The sequence below is a fragment of the Pongo pygmaeus genome, chromosome 6 (assembly GCF_028885625.2).
Source record: "Pongo pygmaeus isolate AG05252 chromosome 6, NHGRI_mPonPyg2-v2.0_pri, whole genome shotgun sequence".
NCBI lineage: Eukaryota > Metazoa > Chordata > Mammalia > Primates > Hominidae > Pongo > Pongo pygmaeus.
The window spans coordinates 141,023,007-141,043,220 of record NC_072379.2 but is presented as its reverse complement, the minus strand read 5'-3'; the positions used below and the strand labels follow the sequence as shown (position 1 = coordinate 141,043,220).

Here is a 20,214-nt window from a genome sequence, read left to right as displayed (position 1 = left end):
AAGAGAAACCTCAGCTGCCTATAAGGAGCAGCACCTAATCCAGAGAAATCACCCCATAAATATTTGTTAGATGAATCCTCAGGCATGCTCAACTCCCTCAGTAATTATTTCCAGAATGCTAAGGATTCCCTGTAAGAACAGGTCTGAAGGAAACAACTCATCTATGCATCTGGAAGTGGACAATGTGATGTTTTGAACCAAGATACATCCAAGGACAATGGAACTGGCAGGAAGGCACGGGTAGCCATCAAATTCTAAGTCACACTAGAAGCCACTCACATTATAGTGCCTGTACTCTTCCGGCGTATTTCAATCCCAAATGGATTCTTCTTAATGAGGACATCATAGAGTTGACCCTCAGGGGTGCTGGATGGCACCCTGGGTATGTTCAGAGGGACTGGAACTTCATACCGATTGTTGTTGGGATCATAAATCTAGGCCAGAGGAAATCGATTTTAAGCAAGAATAGTGCTCTTCAAACCTATACCCTTAGCAGAACATTTTTTACTTTTGGACAAAAGTTCAGATGCTATGTTTCTGTCTTCTTTAAGTTTATGATATCTGAGATTTAACTAATATATAAAATAACAATGTCAGATTTAACTTTTTTTCTATCATTTCTCAGTATTAAGGCCTCTAATACATTAATATACTCAATGGGACATTGGTGCTAACATGGACAATCATTCTGCAATCAGAGTGGTATTTATGAATATGTTACTTGTTATTTTCTGTGGGTATGTGAGTATATATAAATACCTTAAGACTTTTCTGAATTGAAAAAAAACCTATCTCTCCAAAATGAAATCTATTTGATTACAGAATGTGCTTGCTGAAAGTGGTACTAAACTGATTCATGAGTACCTACTACATCCCTGCCTGACACTGCACAAGACACTAGGGATGTGAGCTGAATAAGGCAGTGTTATGGTTTTACAAAATTCACATGCAAATGAGAAGTGAAAGAGATGAGCTCACAGCACCTGGGTGATGTGTGCTAAGGGAGAGCTATGTAGAAGTGCTATGAGATTCTAGAGAAGGAAATGCCTAACATTGCTTCTGGGAGACTGAGATGGTCTCCCAGGAGAAATATGGTGTAGAGTATTAAAGGCTTGCTAGTCATTAACCAAACAAACAAAGGAGATCAAATCATTCTGGTGAAGAATAACAACCACAAAGGCAGAGAGAATTAAAGTGGGGCAGAAAGAGGCAAATATTTGGAAAGACCTACTGTATGGTCAAGAGGTAGAGGAGGCAACGGTCAAGGCTAGAACTCCAAGGAAGTTCATTCACTTCAAACCCATTAGGTGCCTACAACATGCTAGTGCTATGATGAGCGTACAAACATACAACAGCATCATCCCTGCATTACAGGATGTACAAAAACTCAGAATTCGGGTTGATGTCAGATTGTAAAGAAATTTTCAGGAAATGTCATAACATCCTGATCACTTTCACTTACTCTGTCAATTACACTACAGTGCTAACTATCTGCCAGCCTCTGTATTAGACTTCAGAAGCACAAAGAGGGAAGGGCACATTCCCGTTCTTGAGAAGATTAGTTTAATAGAGAAGCAGACATAACAGCTAGTCCCTCCCTAGTCCTTAAATGCAATTAAATCCTGGAAAGAAATGAAATCACCGCACATTGGTGGCTATTTTATACATATCTCAAATTCAGTATACCAAACTGAACATATCATCTTACATTGATCAAGCACAAAGCTTTTCAGTACTCCCATTCCGGTTGATGTTAGCACCATCCATATTAAGTTGCAAGATACCAACACGGTCATCATTCTTGATGCTTCCCTCTCCGTTGTCGCCTGCTTTCAATCCAGCACCAGACCGTGTAACCCAACTTCCTGAATCTCACACAGCTGCACTGTTCCCACCTTCCTTCCAGTATCTAGTCCAAACCTAAGCCCTCACCTGACCTGCCTAACTGGGAGACTCCCAGCTTGTCTCTCTATACTCACTCTTGCTCTCCCAATCATTTTCCTAACAGTAGCCACAGTAATCTTTTCCAAATGAATATTAGGACAGGTCTCATTGTTCCCTCAATGATTTCTCAATGCTCTTTGGATAATAATCTAGTCTAGTGTAGCATGATTAACTTATTTTAGGGTTCTGTGACCTGAACCAGAAAAAGATAAGGGAACTGAAAAGGGTCTAATCACTACCTGATACATGTACTGTGTTTACCTTGAACTGCAGCATTTCATTCGTATGGTAAGTGACATCCAGGCGAAGGGGGTTCACGGGCGTGGAGGGGAAGGCACTGGCATAAACAGAAGACTTTAAGGAGATGTCAGCTGTGGCCCCGTGGGAATTATACTGAACATCACTGACAGAGTATAGGTCGTTGACAAAATAGCAAAAAGGGACTCCAGAAGAATTGGATGCCTGAAAAGTAAGGCCAAAGTCATGGATCAGCACAGCGTGTGATCTTAAAGTTCTCTAACCTAAACAGGATTAGGAAAGTCATTTTAGATGACGATAAAACCAGCCTATCACTTATCACTTGGCAATAACATAAATTTAAATTCCTGGTCTCCAAGCAAAATATTCATTTTAAAAAGTTTTGCACTTGTCCCCACCTACTCGTCACATCCAGATCATGTCCCTTAGGAAGTCCTTTCTATGGATTTGAAGTAGTTATGTAAGTACCACTGCTATGCTTAAGAAACTATAGATTAAGTGTGGAGATTTTCATGCACAGGAACCCCAACAGCATGGTTACCTCCCAGATACAGCCACGGGCAGTGCAGTTTTCTACAGAAGCACCATTCTCATCAGGGTAACAGTCTATTTTTTCTTCATCCCTTATCCTTATGCTCCACTCCACTGTGTATGCTTCTCCCAGGAAAAGATTGATGTCTGTGATAATTGCGACCTGTAGGAATGTGGAAATCACAAGGAAATTCATCTTTGGGAGAAAGGCCTTGCAAGATCTAAGACTTTATTATTTATTTTTTGGAAAAACAAATAGACATCAGTCCAGACTTTCAACCATCCAAGCAACATATCACTTTAGCTTATAAGAAGAGAACTGTACAGTGGGAGAATCTATTTAGCAGCAACAGGGCAAACGTCTCCACTCTAGCAGAATCTTGTACATAGCATAATGAAAACAATTAGGTCAAATAAAACCTGTCGTGATCACCCCTTATTCTTTTCTACCCTCACTCCTCTTAGCTCTCTGTGTCTTGTCAGGAAGGGTGTCTTCTGCACTTCCTCTTCAGCATGACACATGGTGTCATCCCAAAGTGAGCTGATCCTCTTGCTCTCCAGTCCCCAAACCAGCATCCCCCATTGGCGTGGAGTGGTAGAAAGAACACAGCAATAAGAATCATATGACCTGGTTATCATGCCCGCATTTCTGTAGTATATTGGACAAATTATTTCTTTTTTTAATTTTTAATTTTAATGAGTATATAGTAGGTATACATATTTATGGAGTATATGAAATATTTTGATTCAGGCAAACAATGAATAATAATCACATCAGGGTAAATTGGGAATTCTAATTCATTTCTTTGAATTTCAATTTTGGCAACAGCAAAATTGAGAGGTTGAAATAAAATCACATTTCTTTCCACTTCTAACATCCCAGTGTCTTTATTTCTCTAAGCATAAAGGCTGCGAATTTGAAACCTTCTTTGAATCCCATTAATTCAAATATTTAATATTTTCCATATATTTTTCTTATCTTTGAAGCTTCTCTAGACAGCACTTCCCAAGTTAAAGTTCTCACACGTCTGGAGTAATAAAATCACATTCTAAGGATTATCATCCTTCTCCCAGTTTCCTCTCAATCTAAACCATCTTGTACTTCCCTGTTCTACTAGTCCCCACCCCCCACTCCCACTCCCAACAATGCTCACACACAGTAGCACAGCCGTCATTCAAGGATCAATAAGAGACTGCTTGAGAATTAAATCAAGTCGGTACCTAACACCCTCCAAAGCCTGACCACAAGTTTCATATCCAAACTGGCCTTTTTCAAATACCAAATCTTATTTATGCTAGTCATACAAAATTCACAGTCTAATAATGTAAGGCTATTTCCCACCTTCCAACTTTGCTGTTCCTGTGTCTCATAATAATTATTTTATTTTTGGGAAAAGCAAGTGAAACCAGCTAGAGAGATGGGAACACTGATAGGCAGAGAAGGGAATAAGAAGAAAAATACCCAACTCATTCTAGCTCTGGTCACCTCATTTTTTTCCCTAGCCCTCTCACTTCCCCAAAACAGGCCTCAAAGGTGCTCTGGTCCTTCAGGGACCCATGCAAACTTAGCAAGAAGGAACATCATGGTGCTATGGAGAATAATGGGGTTTTTACCTTCAGATTAGAATCATAAGTGACTGTAGGAGAAGTCTGACTTGGGACACCATTGTGTTTCACTGTAACATTTCCAGGTTCCTCCGTCCCAAGAATTTTAATCTCATTGAATACTAAATTATTGGGGTCCTTGTAGGTTGATTGTGAAATATTCACCTCCAAGCGGTTCTGCAAAACAATTATGCATAAAGGTATGCCTGTAATACACAGATTCTCAAGTCACTCAAATATTCCATTCCAGACTGCATACCCCAACTGCCCTGAATGCCTCTCTGTTTTCTCTACTAGTGTGTGCTCAAGAAGTACAACATTATTTTGATAATCCTCTAATTTGATACAATCATAAAAACACACACATATTTAAAAACTGTATTTAGAGACACTACTTGCTATTTTCATGCCTCCTTTTGAAAACATCGATCAAATCATAAATAGAAATCTGCTCACCTAGAGCCAATAATGCATATAAAGTTACAAATATAATCACACATATACAACATACACAAGCACAGATGTGCTAATGATCAGTCCAAAGCCCACACCTAAGATTCATAAAAAGATGCTACTCACTTGAGTGACAGAAAACTCACATAAAAGATACACTTTATTGGCCACAGTATCTGAAAGTGAGAGAAAGACAAGTCAGATTCTGGCCTGCCCACCACAGAAGAACAGATTTCACACCACCACCCTTTTCGGCTACATCCTGATGTCACAAATGACAGTATTTCCTTTTCCTTATGGAAGAATAATATTCCATTGTATTCATTCATCCATGTACACTTAGAATGTTTCCATATCTTGGCTGTTGCAAATAATGCTGTAATGAATATGGGAGGAGTGACTGTATCTCTTAAGGATACTGGTTTCATGTCCTCTGGATATACACCCAGAAGTGGGATTTCATGGGATCGTATGGAAGTTCTGTTTTTCATTTTTTGAGGAACCTCCACACTATTTTCCATAAGGTTGTAACAATTTATATTCCCAACAAGAGTCTAAAAAATTCCATTTTCTCCACACCCTCGCCAGCACTTATCTCTTATCTTTTTTATGGTTTCCATGCTAACAGATGTGAGGTGATATATCACGGTGATTTTTGATTTGCAATTTCTGTCATTTACTGATGTTGAGTATCTTTTCACATATCAGTTAGCCATTTGTATGTTTTCCTTGGAAAAACATCTGTTCAAGTCCTTCACCCACATTTTAATTGGGTCAATTGATCTTTTGCTACTGAGTTGCATGAGTTCCTTATTTTTTTTATATTAATCTTTTCTGAGATATATGGTTTGTAAGCATTTTTATCCATTCTGTAGTTGGCCTTTTCACCTTCTCGATTGTTTCTTTTGCTGTGCAGGAGCCTTTAGGTGGATGTCGTCATGCCTGTTTACTTTTTGGCATTTTGCCTTTGCTTTTGGTATCATATCGAAAAGGTCATTGCCAAGACTACATCAAGGAGGTTTTCTGCTATGTTTTCTTCTAGGAGCTTCACAATTTTAGTCCTTACATTTAACTTTTTAATTTCTTTCTTCACAGTAGCCAAGTTATGAAAACAACCTAAGTATCTATCAGTGGATGAATAGATAAAGATGTTCTGGTACATATATACAGTAGAATATTTTTCAGACATAAAAAGAAGAACATTCTGCCATTTGCAACAGCATGAATGACTTAGGGGGATATTATACTAAGGGAAATAACCCAGAGACACAAAGTCAAATACTGCATGGTCTCACATATATGTGGAATCTAAAAGAGTTCATCTCTTAGAAGTAGAGCCTGCGGGAGTAGAAAACGGGGAGATGATGGTAGTTGTTCTTAGAGCCTGCGGGAGTAGAAAACGGGGAGATGATGGTCAAGGGTACAAACTTTCAGTTATTAGATGAATAAGCTCTAGGGATCCAGTCTGCAGCACTGGTGGTGATGGATGTGTTCATTAAAATAGCTATGGTAATCATTATACTATGCATACACATATTAAATCCTCACATTGTCCACGTTAAATATATTCAATCTTTATTTGTCAATAAAATATTTTACAACTAAATAAATAAATAATTTTTAATCTACATATTGGATTAGAGGGACAAGAGTTTCCAAACCAAGATATTGTTTTTCCTTCTCTTTCCTACTAGAACATTGCAAACATTCCCTTCCAAGGGCTTCCAAGGCATATGCTTCAAGGGAATCTATTTCCTAAACTTGACGCACAAGAATTGTTAGTACACTGGACCCAAAAATATGCTAAAATGTATGGCTAGATGAGTACACACTACAACACTATATTCTCACTGCCTCACTGGCAGGGGCATGATTTTTATATCATCAACATTTGCTCATAAGAACTTTGGGAGGAAGACATTAACATTTAATTAGGGAACAGTCTTGAAACCTCATCTAAGCACCCAATGACAATAAAATCTATAATAAAACCTATTATAGATATCACTGGTGAATGGGAGAAATATCAGAGATACAAATGTATTTTTCTTTCATCTGTAGTTCATCTACCACTATCCCTGAATGGTGCAACCAGAAACAAAATACTTAAGTGACTCTAGCTACTGTGCCTACTGAGATTTCTCCCACAGCTGAATGACCAGCAGGAGTGAAGGACCATAAGTCACAGGTGCAGGTTTGGAAACAGCAACATTATCGTAACAGCGCTCACCCTTTGTTTGCCCATCATCCCAGAAAAGTTCTCCTTTTGCTTCTTTGTTCTCATCTAGGGCAATGATAAGACCAAGAGGGTTCTTTCGACTGTGGGGAACAAGATTCAAGAGACAAAGACAGGAGTCAGAGAATTTTGCCAACTCAGCTGAGAATATTTCCATCAAATTTCAAACTGGAAAAGATACTAGCAGCAGATGGTTCTGTTTCTTGAGGTACAAACACAAAATCGACAGACGCATTTTTCTGTAATATCAACAGTGTCACAGGAGATAGAAACACCCCAAACATTAACAATAACATCTATGTTGGAGGCAAGAATTTAAGCACCAGAGGCACTGCAACAGCTCAAATAAAAGCTGCTTCTGCAACTACTACTTAGAATGCAGAGTATGAGAAGAGAAAGAAATCTTAGGCAATAACTGGCTCACTCAGATCACTTTAGCAATGATGCCCTCAGAACTGTCCAGTGCTGTGAGGAAGACACGTTTTCGCCTGCCTAAGGACCATTTATACTCAGAAAGCAACAACATACACTAAGGTCCATCTATTAAATGGTAACGTATCTGATTATTTATTATTAGTTTGTTTTGAAAGAAAATCAAATCATTCTAATGATCTACTTTAGCATTTAGAATAGGAAACACATTACTCAAAGATATGGTAGAGCAGATGGACGTAGAGAAACAAGGGGAGAGACAGCAATTTGTATTTGGAATCGCTCCTCACTCTGTCACTCTCTAGGCAACCTCTCAGTTTCCTGCTCTTCCTGTTCCTCCTCCGTCTATCACTGGGTTCACATTCTTCATTGTATTCTTCCACATTTCAGCCTTTCACTATGCGAGAGACTTAGTTTCCATTATCAACAAAATCATCTGCTTTCATTAAATATTCATGGATTGAGTAGCAGTCATTCTAGGAAGTCAGTGAGATACAAAAATTAATAAATCACAACTCCTGACCTGAATGACCTTAAATCTTATAGGAAAAATTAGGCACATTCACTAAAAACTGAAGGAGGACCGTGAAAACAACACAAAAGTTAAGATATTCTAGGAGTCCAGAACCACAGTTCCAGAAATATGGTAGACTGGATATTCTTCTGGAGACTTACCCAGTAAAATATTACCTGATCCTAGATAAATTACAACACAGATTCCTGTTAAAATGTTGTTGGATTTGCAAGAAAGTAAGGAATACGTTCAAGAGACCAAAACAATAACAGGGTAACAAAACACTGAACTAAAACTCAAAGGGTGCTTAGTAAGCAAAACCTAGAATGTCCGCGTGGCAAATTCCCACTCCATGTGGCAATCTTAAAACTGGGCTACTAAGCCTAGCGATCCAAGGTAGAGAGTGTGCACCTCTGATTCCCACATGAAGCCGGGATCCTTGAAGGAAGCTAACGTGATGCCAGTTAGAAGCAATTCTTGGCTTGCAAACAGAGGAGAAGGCAAATCACCTCTGGAGGAAGGAGACCCACATTTAGATGCTTAAGATGATCACAGTATGAAACAAAAAATCACCAAGCACACAAGCTAATAAGTCAACATAAAGGAAACTTAGCAAAAAAGAACTAATAATAGATTTAGATGGCCCTAAACACTTCAGATAATACAATTTTCAGGCACAGAGTATACAACTATTATTGAAATGCTAACACTGTTAAAGAAGAAAGACAAAATCATCTAAGGAGCAAAAAAATATACATTACAAATGACCAGAAACTTGGAAGTGGCAGTGCTTCCTCTGCTGAAAGATTAGGGAAAGATTTCTTGCTGCTGAAATGTAAAGTTTCGTTTGGATCATTAAGAATGCACCAGGCAAAGATGTCGGAAAGGATAAATTCAAAAGCCCACATGCAGTAAAATACATGGGTACGTTTGGGAAATCGCCGGTTTTTTGGGATATCTCGTCTGTATGTACATGAAGGTGTGGCAGGCGACAAGAGTTGTTAAGGTAACGTGGAACCAGGTTGTGACTGGTTTTGATTACTCTGTTAATGAAAGACTTTGGACTTCAAGCCTGGGAGCAACCAGTTGAGATTTTCATTTTGGAAAAATCAATTTGGTATCAGTGTGCAGAACAGCTTGAAGGTGAACAGCTAGAAAAAGGAAGCCAACTGGCATTGGATTTAGGGATATTCCCCATTAGTATCATACAAAGTCTACAATTTGAAAAATCAAAGCAGTAAGAGAGGTTCAAAAGAAAAGACAGGTTTCTGGCTTCCAAAGAACTCCTAGTCTATTAAAGACAAATAGGCTAATACTCTCAAAGGCATGAAGATATAAATGTGCACCTCTTTAGTACAGATGGAATCTATACTTTTGGAATCAATTGCGCATAAAGGAAAATTCAGTGACACAGAGTTTTGAGGTTTGCAGGAGGTAATTTTTGAATCCACTTTTGCGTCACAAGAAAGAAATCTCTTAGCGGGAGAAAAGAAAGAGGAAGTTGAGATTCTAGGAGGGTGGAAAGTGGATCCTGACCCTCCTAAAATGAGAATGAGTGAGTCAAGAGTAAAGGAACATGGGTGGGCTGTGTGGCCAAGGCACATAGAGGCATCAACTAACCTGGTTTGCCCAGAATTGAGAAGCATCCCAAGAGGGGAGACTTCTGGTGCTAAAACTGCAACAGTCCTGGCAAACCAAGGAGGCTGATCACCTGGCTGTTAGCGTGTTTCAAAAACAAATTCAAAGGGTTTAAGGAAGGACATGAATTACAGTCTTTCAAAATCCATGGGATACAGTTCTAAACGAACAGCTTCTGAAAAACTCTTGTGAATCGTGGTTGCTCCTATTTTGACTTCCGTGTCAGATGTGAGATTAAAAATATGACATTCTTAGACCTATCATCTCACTCTCTTAGACTTAAAAGAGTTTTTAATAACTAGACAAAGAGTATAGAGTCTGAAAAAGATTAAAACGCAAACAACAAAACAAAGAAAAAACAAGTGTTGAGTAGAATTGCATGAGGGCTTGAGAGTGATGCTTACATTTTGGTGGACTTCATTACAAATTGTTGAGCTAACTGACATGTAAAGGAAAACCTGAGTCCTGTCATTCACCTTAAGTGGGTGTTCAGTGCAGGCTCTTGCCAGGGCAGGATGTAGCCCCCACGGACATGAAGATTAATGTGGTCAAGAGGGGCTGGCAAGGTCTTCCACTCTCCTCTTGCATTAATATCCACACCCTGTGGGCAGAAGAAGGTAAGAGATGATGAAGGAGAGGACAGGCCCCTCCCTGAACAATGCATCCTACCAGACATCTTATCCTCCCCTCTGAACTTATGCCTGTTCATCACCCTTTGCAACATACCTGCCATTACCCATTCTGTATTCACACAGCGCTGCATGAAATCTCGCAAGGCTGCTATAATATCTTGTTAGGGTCTCTTGCCTTTGCTTCCACTGTACAAACTACATTTGCCTGATGTGTGACAGGAAGAGGTGCTACTCTCTCACCTGAATCAAAAACCTAAGGGACCATCCTTCCATCTTATATCTTCTCAACTAGAGCAGGGCTTTTCAGTCTCAGGACTATGGAGATTTGGGGCCAGACAATTCTCTGGTGATGGGGCTATCCTGTGCCTTTTGATATTTAGCAGAATCCTCAGATGTCAGCAGCATCGCCTCCTCACCCCCACCCTGTTGTCACAAACAAAAATATCTCCAGGCATTGCCAAATGTCCCCTGGTAGGCAAAATCCTCTCATTTCAGAGCTGCTATTTTACCGCTAAGAAGCAGTTATTGTTGACAACAAGCAAACAAATATGCATGGCTGTGTTCCAACAAAACATTATCTGCAAATCAGCTAACAACCAGATTTGGCTGTGGGCCATAGTTTGCCAGCCTGTGCTCTACAACGAGTAATAGTTACCCAAACTTGGGAAGATTTATTAAGGTGACACTTCTTTATTAATCCTAACTATGAGATTCATCTTCATTTTAATTAAACATCAAAAATTTCATCTCTTCCTTTTTTTTTTTTCTTGAGACAAACTCGCGTTCTGTCACCCAGGCTGGAGTGCAGTGGCACAATCTCAGCTCACTGCAACCGCCGCCTCCCAGGTTCAAACAATTGTCCTGCCTCAGCTTCCCAAGTAGCTGGGACTACAGGTTAATGTCACTACACCCGGCTAATATTTGTATTTTTCATAGAGACGGGGTTTCACTGTGTTAGCTAGGATGGTCTGGATCTCCTGACCTTGTGATCTGCCCACCTCGGCCTCCCAAAGTGCTGGGATTACAGGTGTGAGCCACCGCACCTGGCCCAATTTCATCTTTTTCTAAACAGCTTGCTCCATGATTTCTTTTGCCTTTCCCTCTTCAATCAAAGATATCTTCTGTTAGTGAATGGGAGACTCAACATGCACACTCAGGACAAAGGCCAGTCGCTCTTAAAGAAAGCGCCACCTCTTCCTAGGGAAGGCCTGGCTGGAAAGCACATAGGAGAGCCTTAACATGTTGCCACCCTAAGGGCAGATCCAGACTAGCAGCAGGAAGGGGAGTCTGGGGCAGCGGGGAGGACTTGGGCTCCAATGGACTGAGAAGAGAAGGAACAAAATTGCACATCATTCTCCAGTTTTCACCTAATCTCACTGCAATCCCCTTGGATGAAAGGGACCAGCACATGCTCTGCTTCCTATTTCCCTGCTTGTACCCCTTTGCTGTATTGCCAGTACTCAACTATGTTCTCCTCAGAAAGTCAGAAGAAGAAGCCTGGTTAGAAATGAAGGAAATACATCCTTTGATTTTTCCCCAAGAATCAGGGTCTGACTTGTCAGGGTCTCGGCAAGAGAACACCACCCCAGAGATGCCCTGGAAGACCCTGGCTTCCCAGCTGAGTCTTCGGGGATCATACTAGCAATGAAACTATGCGGCAAGGAGCTCTTCATTGCTTCCTCATTTCTAAATGTACTCGCACTACTTAGACTCACAAGGGTTGGGTCCCATACCTCTGTGTGTGTTTTGCACATTGCCTCATCACTTGCCTGCCTTAGGTAATTATGTGCAGTACCCTTCTTTGAGCATCTATGCTATGGAAGGAGTTAGTTAATCAAAAGACATAAAACGGCCTCTATGCTTACAAACTTACAGCAGGCAAAGATATCAACAATAAAAACAAAAACTATAGTTTGCAACACAATCTCAAATGTTGGCTAGCATCTGCCTTTACACAACATTGTAAATAGCGGTGATATAAAGAAATATTAAAAACTAACACAAAGAGAACACACACAAAAAAACAGACCCTGAGTGAGATGCTTTATGTGTTATTTCAGAACGGTTCTATGAGGAAAGTGGTCTTACCCCACTTGGAGGTGAGAAAACTGAGATTACAAGGGTTAAAGTGGCTCTCGAAGACCACACAGCATGTGGGTTACAGAGCCAGCATTTGACCTAAGGTCTATCAGATCTAAAGCCTTTGTACTCTCTACCATATTCCCATGTTGTATAAACATTCAGAAAAACTTACCGTGTAGTAATCGTACCAGCGGGCTCTAGGGAAATACGCAGTGACATTTCTGGCATTCTAAAATGAAACACAAACAAGGTGAGGAAGTAAACACCATTTTCCAGGACAGAGTAACCAAACTGCTTGGGAAAGAGGTGAAATAATTGTGATGCCTTTGGACCCAGCTGCCTCATGTCTCCAGAGGTTAGCAATTGGGGCAAACTTCTTCCCGTTTTTTTTTTTTTAAACAGGAGATTTGTCTACCCAAAACAAGTGGCTTTCATAAAGCACTTTGGTATCCAGGACTTCGGGAAAAAAAAATCACTGTTTGCTTATAGGCATAGACTTACCCCATTTCCTCTTAAAGAGACAAACAACTGAGGTTGTGTCTGCGGCAGAAGAAAATTCTGTGGGTACAATGAGATTTTGGGGCCGGGAGCGAAGGCTCACGCCTGTAATCCCTGCTCTTTGGGAGGCCAAGGCGGGCAGATCATGAGGTCAGGATATCAAGACCATCCTGGCTAACACAGCGAAACCTCATCTCTACTAAAAATACAAAAAAAAAAAAAAAAAAAAATTAGCCGGGCATGGTGGCACGTGCCGTAGTCCCAGCTACTCGAGAGGCTAAGGCAAGAGAATCACTAGAACCCAGGAGGCAAAAGTTGCAGTGCGCCAAGATCACGCCACTGCACTCCAGCCTGGGCAACAGAGTAAGACTCTGTCTCAAAAAAGATTTGGGGGAGGTACATTTAACTGGTATTTTAATCAGAAGCCTAATCAACAACAGAAGTAAAGAAATGGCTTTTACTGCTGGGAGGAGCTCCTGCAGAGGAAGGGAAGGGTTAGCCAGCAGCAATACAAGTACACACATTGGCAAGTCATCCTTCTGAAAAGTTGTCATAGTGCTAGAGGACTGTTATAAATTCTTTACAATACTGCCCCCATCTGACCTTCTAGTCCTTATTTTAGTTAACAAAGAAATGATTGTGTCACTGAATATACCATGAGGTGTTTTCTTCTTGATCATCCTATGAACCAGAATTGTTAGGCTCATTTTAAAGATGAAGGAGCTGAGGCCAAGAACACCTAAGTGAAGGACTTCGGCTCAGAAGGAGAGGAGCAGACACAGGTAGAATGAGAAACCATGTCTCAGGACCCCCACCAGCTCAGGCCTCTTCTCCTCGTCCTTTTCCCCAAGCCTCACAGCTGGGATCCTCCCCCCATCAGAGGCCTCCATACTCACGAGCTCCAGGACAGGGCTGATCAGGAAGGCTGGGCCCAGCAGGAACTGACTGTCTATGTCCCATGTCACCTGGTCTGACACAAACCTGGAAAGGGAAATCAAGGTGCCCAACAGAGCCCAACAGAGCCCCAGCCCGACACTCTGAAGAAGCTCCTCAAGTTCAGATCCAAGTTAGAAATCCAGCTGCCCCTGAGCCATTCTTGCTTTGTTCCTAGGCCTAGCTTCATCAGGAGCACCCAGCCTCTGCTCTCCCCATGTGATGTGCCTCAAACTTCAGAAATGCTGGGATGTAGATGTGTTCTCTCCTGTAAAATATTACCTCATTTCTTAACCATGGCACATTTTAAATGCAAGGATGGCCCTCATCCCTCAATTCTCTTGCTGAAATCCTTCTTTTGTGACCTGGGTCCATATAACAAAACTGCTACAAAAGATAGATAGGTCTTTGCACAGTTAAATTAGAATGAAACTATTCTGTGCTGTACTGCAGCATTTCAATTTTCTTCACTCAATAAATAGCCTTTTTTCATGACCTATGGTATGTATAACACTGTGCTAAAGACAGTCATCAAGTATGGTTTGCACCTGAAGAGCTCATGTCAAAAGGCAATCGTGTCTTTAATTTGGAAGAATTGTGTATAGCAACCGCCACCATACAGAATGCAATAAGTCATCCATTAGTCATCGGGATCCCTGCTGGACACTCACTCGTGGAGCAGAGGCCGCACAACAGTGACACCCTCCGTGTGGGCCTTATACATCAAGGTATACAGATATGGCAACAGGGTGTATCTGGTCTGCAGGATATTTCTGGAAATGTTCACAAAAGCAGCATCCCAGGACACAGGGTCTTGTCTCTAAAGGAGAAAGAGAACAGTGTTGGGAGCTCGCCCTGGAATTTCTAGGGGATTTAAGAAGCTCACTAAAAGCATATTCCCATTGAAGATCACTCACAGCTAAACAAAAGACAACTATACATGAGGCCCAGAGAATATTCTTAATAGACTGGAAAGAGTCACCAAAGCTGTCCTAGGACAGCTGATAAAATTTCACTGTAAGACATTCTTTTTGTACATTTGGTACAATTCTGCCTAAAATACAGGAAAAAAATAATAATCTAATGAACACTGAGGAATATGGTTCATTGAGACACCAGGTCTTCACAATTTTTAAGGGTACAGTGGCTCACGCCTGTAATCCCACCACTTTTGGAGGCTGTCGAGTGGATCACTTGAGCCCAGGAGTTCAAGACCAGCCTGTGAAATATGGCAAGATCCCATCTCTACAAAAAATGCAAAAATTGGGTGGGTACGTTGGGATGTGCCTGTAGTCCCAGCTATTCAGAAGGCTGAGGTGGGACAATCGCTTTAGCCCCAGAGGTAGAGGCTGCAGTCAGCCATGATGGGGACACTGCATGATTCAGCCTGGCCAACAGAGTAAGTCCCTGTCTCAAAAAAACAAACAAACAAAAAAAACCCTCCCACCCCCCAAAAAAAACACCTTTTTTTAAAGATCTCCCAGGAAATACAGACTGTGTTAATTTTAGCACAGAAATGGAGATTGTCTTTCAAGTGTCACAGAACACTGGAGGTAGAAGCCACTGTCCTACCCTGGTCCCAATGGTGTTGTGGTTTCTTGAGAAGGGGTAAAAGGCCCCCAGCTGCATCCAGCGAACACACATCTCATATTCAGCGTCTTCAAAGAACCCACAGATATCTGCTCCCGTCTGAAACAAGAGGAAACAAAATGAGCCTGCTTATGATTTCTGAAAGATGTCCCCACCTTCTTGGTGCTTAGGAGGATCCCAAGGACACTCACATAGGATATGCCGAAGAGGCTGAACTCCATCATGCCTGCAATGAGAAGCACAGCTGTGTCACACCAGGCTCTCATGACCTACTTCCTCACCTCTTCCCCAAGGATCCCAACTCCCTGCCCTATAGGCAAAGGCCCTGGGGAAGGAGCCCACGCACCAATGATAGATTTCTTCAGCTGATCCCATGCGGCTGTGTTGTCTCCCAGCCAATGTCCTGCCCAGCGGCCAGAAGAGGGAAATGTGGAGCGGGTGATGACGACCCCTCGCTGTCCCGTCACCTCCTGCACGGCTCTGATTGGAGGGGAAAAGGAGGTGAACTGAGGCCACGGCCAGGGAGCAAAGGCCATAGAGCTTCTGCTCCCAGAGCCCTTGAGCCTAGTCAATGTTTGCTGCGTGATTGGAGGGAACATGGGAATCCGAGCTGTAATGGTGGCTCCACTGATCCCAGATGATGGAGATAACAAGTCACGTGTTCTCACAGTGCTTTACAAAGAACTTCACTGTTGCAGACTCACTGGAGTGCTCTGAAAATAGTAAGGAATTACTACATCTGGCTATTGGTTTCCTCAATACTTAGTTTTCTCTATTTGAGGAAGAACACAGTGAAGATTATAAGACTGTCCTTAGAAGAATACATACTATTCATTGAGCTTGCAAAGCGGGACTGTGCTAATTCGGTACAATACCAGTTACCCTCCACCAGGAATGGCCAAAAATACAAATATCTCCAAAGATGATTCACTTTGAAATGAAGGGGAGAGATGCCCAGTCCTCTGTGTTCACCTCCTGTAGCTAAAGCTATTGTACCAACGGCTGCCCTGTGTGACCATTATGGTGTCTCCATGTGAGTCTTTCGACTAGGTTCATTAAGTTTTTCACTGGTGAGACCATGCTTTATTTAAATCTGTCCTCCTTTTAATCACAGAGCCTGGCTCCATGTCAATGAGCATTTGTTTAATAATTAAGAATCATTACACAGTTATGAGAATCTTCTTAATCCTTAGAACAGGGAATGAAAGGAAAACTAGGGTAGCTATGTCAGTCACCGGCAGTCCCTACAGGTTGTTGTGACAGCTGGAGAAGGGAGACAGAGACTCACTCGTATGTGGGTCTGGTCTGGGACCACCCGTACAGGTTGTGCACATTGTAGTGCTGCACCGGGGAGCCGTCTGGGAGGATCTGCTGACTCTCCATGCACAGGGTCTTGCTGCTCAGGCCCCTCTCCCTGGACTCCAAATCTGAGGAGGAAGAACTGGTGAGGTGAAATCCAGCCCTGATTCTGTTTCTCCCTGACCTCTCTTCAAGGTATTGGGCCCTGGATCTTAACACTAACTTCATCCTGCCTGTGTCGCTCTCCATCTCCCCAGAGACATGAGCATTATCTCAGAGACATGAGCACAACGCCCCTAGCTCTGAGCTGCAATGGTGCCTGCAGTGTTTCCAACATCAAGTTCACTGAAGAAAGCAGAGGTGTCAGGAAGAATGTACAGCTGTGAAACACTACATGACAGGCTCTGATTTAGGCTTTTGACTTGCCAATTATATCCATAATTCTATGAAGAAGATCTCATTATCTCTCTTTTACAATTTAGCAAACCAAGATTTGGAAATGTTGCATAATCTGTGAAAAGTCACAAAAATCCTAGAGAGGACAATTTCCGGAGCTAAGATATAAAACCAAGTATAACTCCAAATTCCATCAGCTCCATGATAAGGGGAAGCCAGTAATTTCCACCCATTGATGGCACAAGAAATTCCTGTGATGGAATTCACACAAGCCCAAAAATGAAGAAACCCAGCTGTGAGAACCCTTTGTGCCATGAGCTCCGCTAAGTGCTTTCCGGACAAATTTCAAGAAATTTGCTCAATGAGTCTAGTCACTTGCACATGCCCGGCTGGGTAAAGCAACTGCAGAGCTTTTGTCTCTGGTCCCCAGTAAACCACAGCAGCCATGAGGATGTGCCCTGAGCTGTGCGGGAGCACCCCTGGCCTCGGGCTCCTCCAGTGTAATCCTTCCAGTTGTAGCTCTGCCAGTCAAGGAGGCCAAGACTTCTTACGTGGCATGTAGGGAGGGTGGTTCAGAGAGGCGTCCCTGCAGCCTGGAGAAACTGCCCCATTCACGAAGCTTGATGGTTCATTCATATCCTAGAAATGCCAAACACAGACACACCTCACTTTTTAAGATAATTACGTCCTGCCAATTCTTAGCCAAGGAAGCAGTGAATAAATTGTTCAACATCCAGTAATCCCTGTAGATGCCAGCCTTGGGAGCTTCATCAAATCCTAGTGAGAACTGGCTAGAAAGATTAATTCACTCCTGCAGAACAACTGGCTAGAGGGTTAAAAAAATAAATCTCTTTCAGGGTGGCTGTAAGGCAATCAAATTTCCAAGAAATTCCTAGTAAATTGCCACCCTGGTTTTTGTTTGTTTTTCATTTTTTGAGACGAAGTTACGCTTGTTTCCCAGGCTGGAGTGCAATGGTGTGAACTCGGCTCACCGCAACCTCTGCCTCCTATGTTCAACCCAGTCCTGCCTCAGCCTTCCGATTAGCTAGGATTATAGGCATGCGCCACAACGCCCGAATAATTTTGTTTTTAGTAGAGATGGGGTTTCTCCATGTTGGTCAGGCTGGTCTCAAACTCCCAACCTCAGGTGATCTGCCCACCTCAGCCTCCCAAAGTGCTGGGATTACAGGTGTGAGCCACAACACCTGGTCCCGCCTCAGAGGTTTTACAGTAGCAGCATCAGGTCTGGTACAAGTTCTGAGGGCTATCAGGGCTGTTCCACTCCTGAGAGGAGGAAGTGTCTGATATGTCCAAAGTCTTCCTTGGACAATGACTATCCTCTTGACTGAAGGTCAGTGGTACATATACTTAGGCACACAAAGATAGACAAGTGCCACAGGTATACAGACACAGACACACTTACAATCCACATGCCATCAAACTTCAAGCTCCTCTCTGGATTCTGGGGATTGTTGTATAGTTCTTCTATTTCCCTCTTCCACCACTTGGTAGTTGAATTACGGAAAAAGTCTGGGAAGGCCACATAAGCTCGATATAGCTATAAAAAAGAAATATAATTTCTTTGTCCCACACAAATATATAAGACAGCAAACAGGCACTTACTGAGAATGCAACTCACACAAACACTTGAACTGCATGGTGACAGACGGCCTGAACAGGGCCTAAATAATGTTATTAACTTATTAGAGAAATGTAGAATGACAGGAGAAATTAGTGCAATTTCCACACCTTCTCAGCATTTGGAAAACATCCAAAAACTGTTCTCTTCATATTGACACGGATGATGACAATCAACGCCCACAACTCACGACCTCATGCACTCGATGCCCAACCCTCAACGTCAGTCCTGCCATTTCCTAAGCACTCCTCAAAGACAAAGCCAGGGAGAGACTGCCGACATGAGATGCATGGTAACAGGTTAGGAAGAAACACCCAGGGACTCCCTCCTATGTCATTCCCACTGCGAGAGGGGAGGAAGGAATAAGATTACATTTCAGGTTATTAGGCCAGTATGCCCCAGTGTTTCCTACAGTTTCAGAATCACATGACAACTACAGCTGTGTGGAACATAAACTGAGAGGACTTAAAGAGGATGCATCAACTTCCCCTTCCCCTTATTTTCCACCTCCAGTCAAATAATAAAAGGAGTGTTTTCACTTTAACCTGAAAGATAGATTCAAGATACAACTTTTTAACTACATTGTAGATTTTTGAGAGTAAGAAGTTTGTTTTATATTCTTCTGAGTGATATTTGTATTGCCAACAATGCTCAGCTAAGAACCTGGCATAAAATAAATACTCAGTGTTTAATAGTGGGTTCACACAACTTAGAAGCAGCAAATAAATGTCCATACATTTTAATATACTCATGTTGTTTGTTATGGAACATTATGGTCCTTCGTATGTCTCAGTAAATAGCCTCCGCTATGCTAATCACACCATTGTAAGAGTTAAAGAGCTAAAGAAGGCTGGTGAGGAGGATGGGGGAGGCAACAGAAAGAGGACTCGGTCTAGGGGAGCTCCAGTTCTTATACACCACAGATAAAAGGCAGGTAGGAACCCAGATGTCCACAGAAAGGGCAAAAAAAGGAACATAAGAAAACAGAAACAGATCAGCCTACATGGGTCTGGCTGTCAAGGATGTGAGAAGACAGTGGGTGACATCACGGAGAATCTTGAGAGAAGTGGGCATGCCAGGGATGCCTTTTGTTAGGAAATGGAGGTAGAAACCAGGAAACCCGACAAAGAGAACCTTTCACCAGAAACAGAGGGTTCCAGATCAGGCAGGGTTGGAAACAATGGGATGGGTGGGGGTTGGAGAATTCGAATAAAGAGATTATCAGCCACAGCTGAGTCAGAATTGTATCCCATATGGGGTACACGTGGGGAACCTGGCCAGCCATGAGGTAGGAACTTCCCTAAGTACTGCTCGGATGACCCCTTCCAACTTCATAAAAATGTTCTGCCATTCTCCAAGGTGCTGGCTTTGCCTGTCCATATTCAACTCTTGCCTTGTGGCTTCTGCCTTCACTTTCTCCACTCTTCAAACAGTGATGTACCCACCCACACACTGGGCCTCAGGATCACCTAGCACTCTTTCTGTAGCACATTGCATGCTACAAAACGCAATTCCTAAATCCCACCACAGAACT

General features: G+C 42.1%; 1 protein-coding gene across 1 annotated transcript in view; it reads right to left on the bottom strand.

Moving 5' to 3' along the window:
* The window catches only part of MGAM (maltase-glucoamylase), a 175,180-nt gene that overhangs the window by 53,268 nt on the left and 101,698 nt on the right, over positions 1 to 20,214 (bottom strand). Inside the window, exons 59-74 of the mRNA XM_054496215.2 lie at positions 18,465 to 18,599; positions 17,593 to 17,680; positions 16,635 to 16,773; positions 15,693 to 15,826; positions 15,538 to 15,572; positions 15,329 to 15,445; positions 14,428 to 14,576; positions 13,720 to 13,804; positions 12,498 to 12,554; positions 10,088 to 10,212; positions 7,022 to 7,110; positions 4,918 to 4,967; positions 4,348 to 4,515; positions 2,744 to 2,896; positions 2,206 to 2,406; positions 280 to 434 (exon numbers count right to left, since the gene is read on the bottom strand). Of these exons, the coding sequence (XP_054352190.1) occupies positions 280 to 434; positions 2,206 to 2,406; positions 2,744 to 2,896; positions 4,348 to 4,515; positions 4,918 to 4,967; positions 7,022 to 7,110; positions 10,088 to 10,212; positions 12,498 to 12,554; positions 13,720 to 13,804; positions 14,428 to 14,576; positions 15,329 to 15,445; positions 15,538 to 15,572; positions 15,693 to 15,826; positions 16,635 to 16,773; positions 17,593 to 17,680; positions 18,465 to 18,599 (1,880 nt within the window). The remainder of the gene's footprint in view (positions 1 to 279; positions 435 to 2,205; positions 2,407 to 2,743; positions 2,897 to 4,347; positions 4,516 to 4,917; positions 4,968 to 7,021; positions 7,111 to 10,087; positions 10,213 to 12,497; positions 12,555 to 13,719; positions 13,805 to 14,427; positions 14,577 to 15,328; positions 15,446 to 15,537; positions 15,573 to 15,692; positions 15,827 to 16,634; positions 16,774 to 17,592; positions 17,681 to 18,464; positions 18,600 to 20,214) is intronic.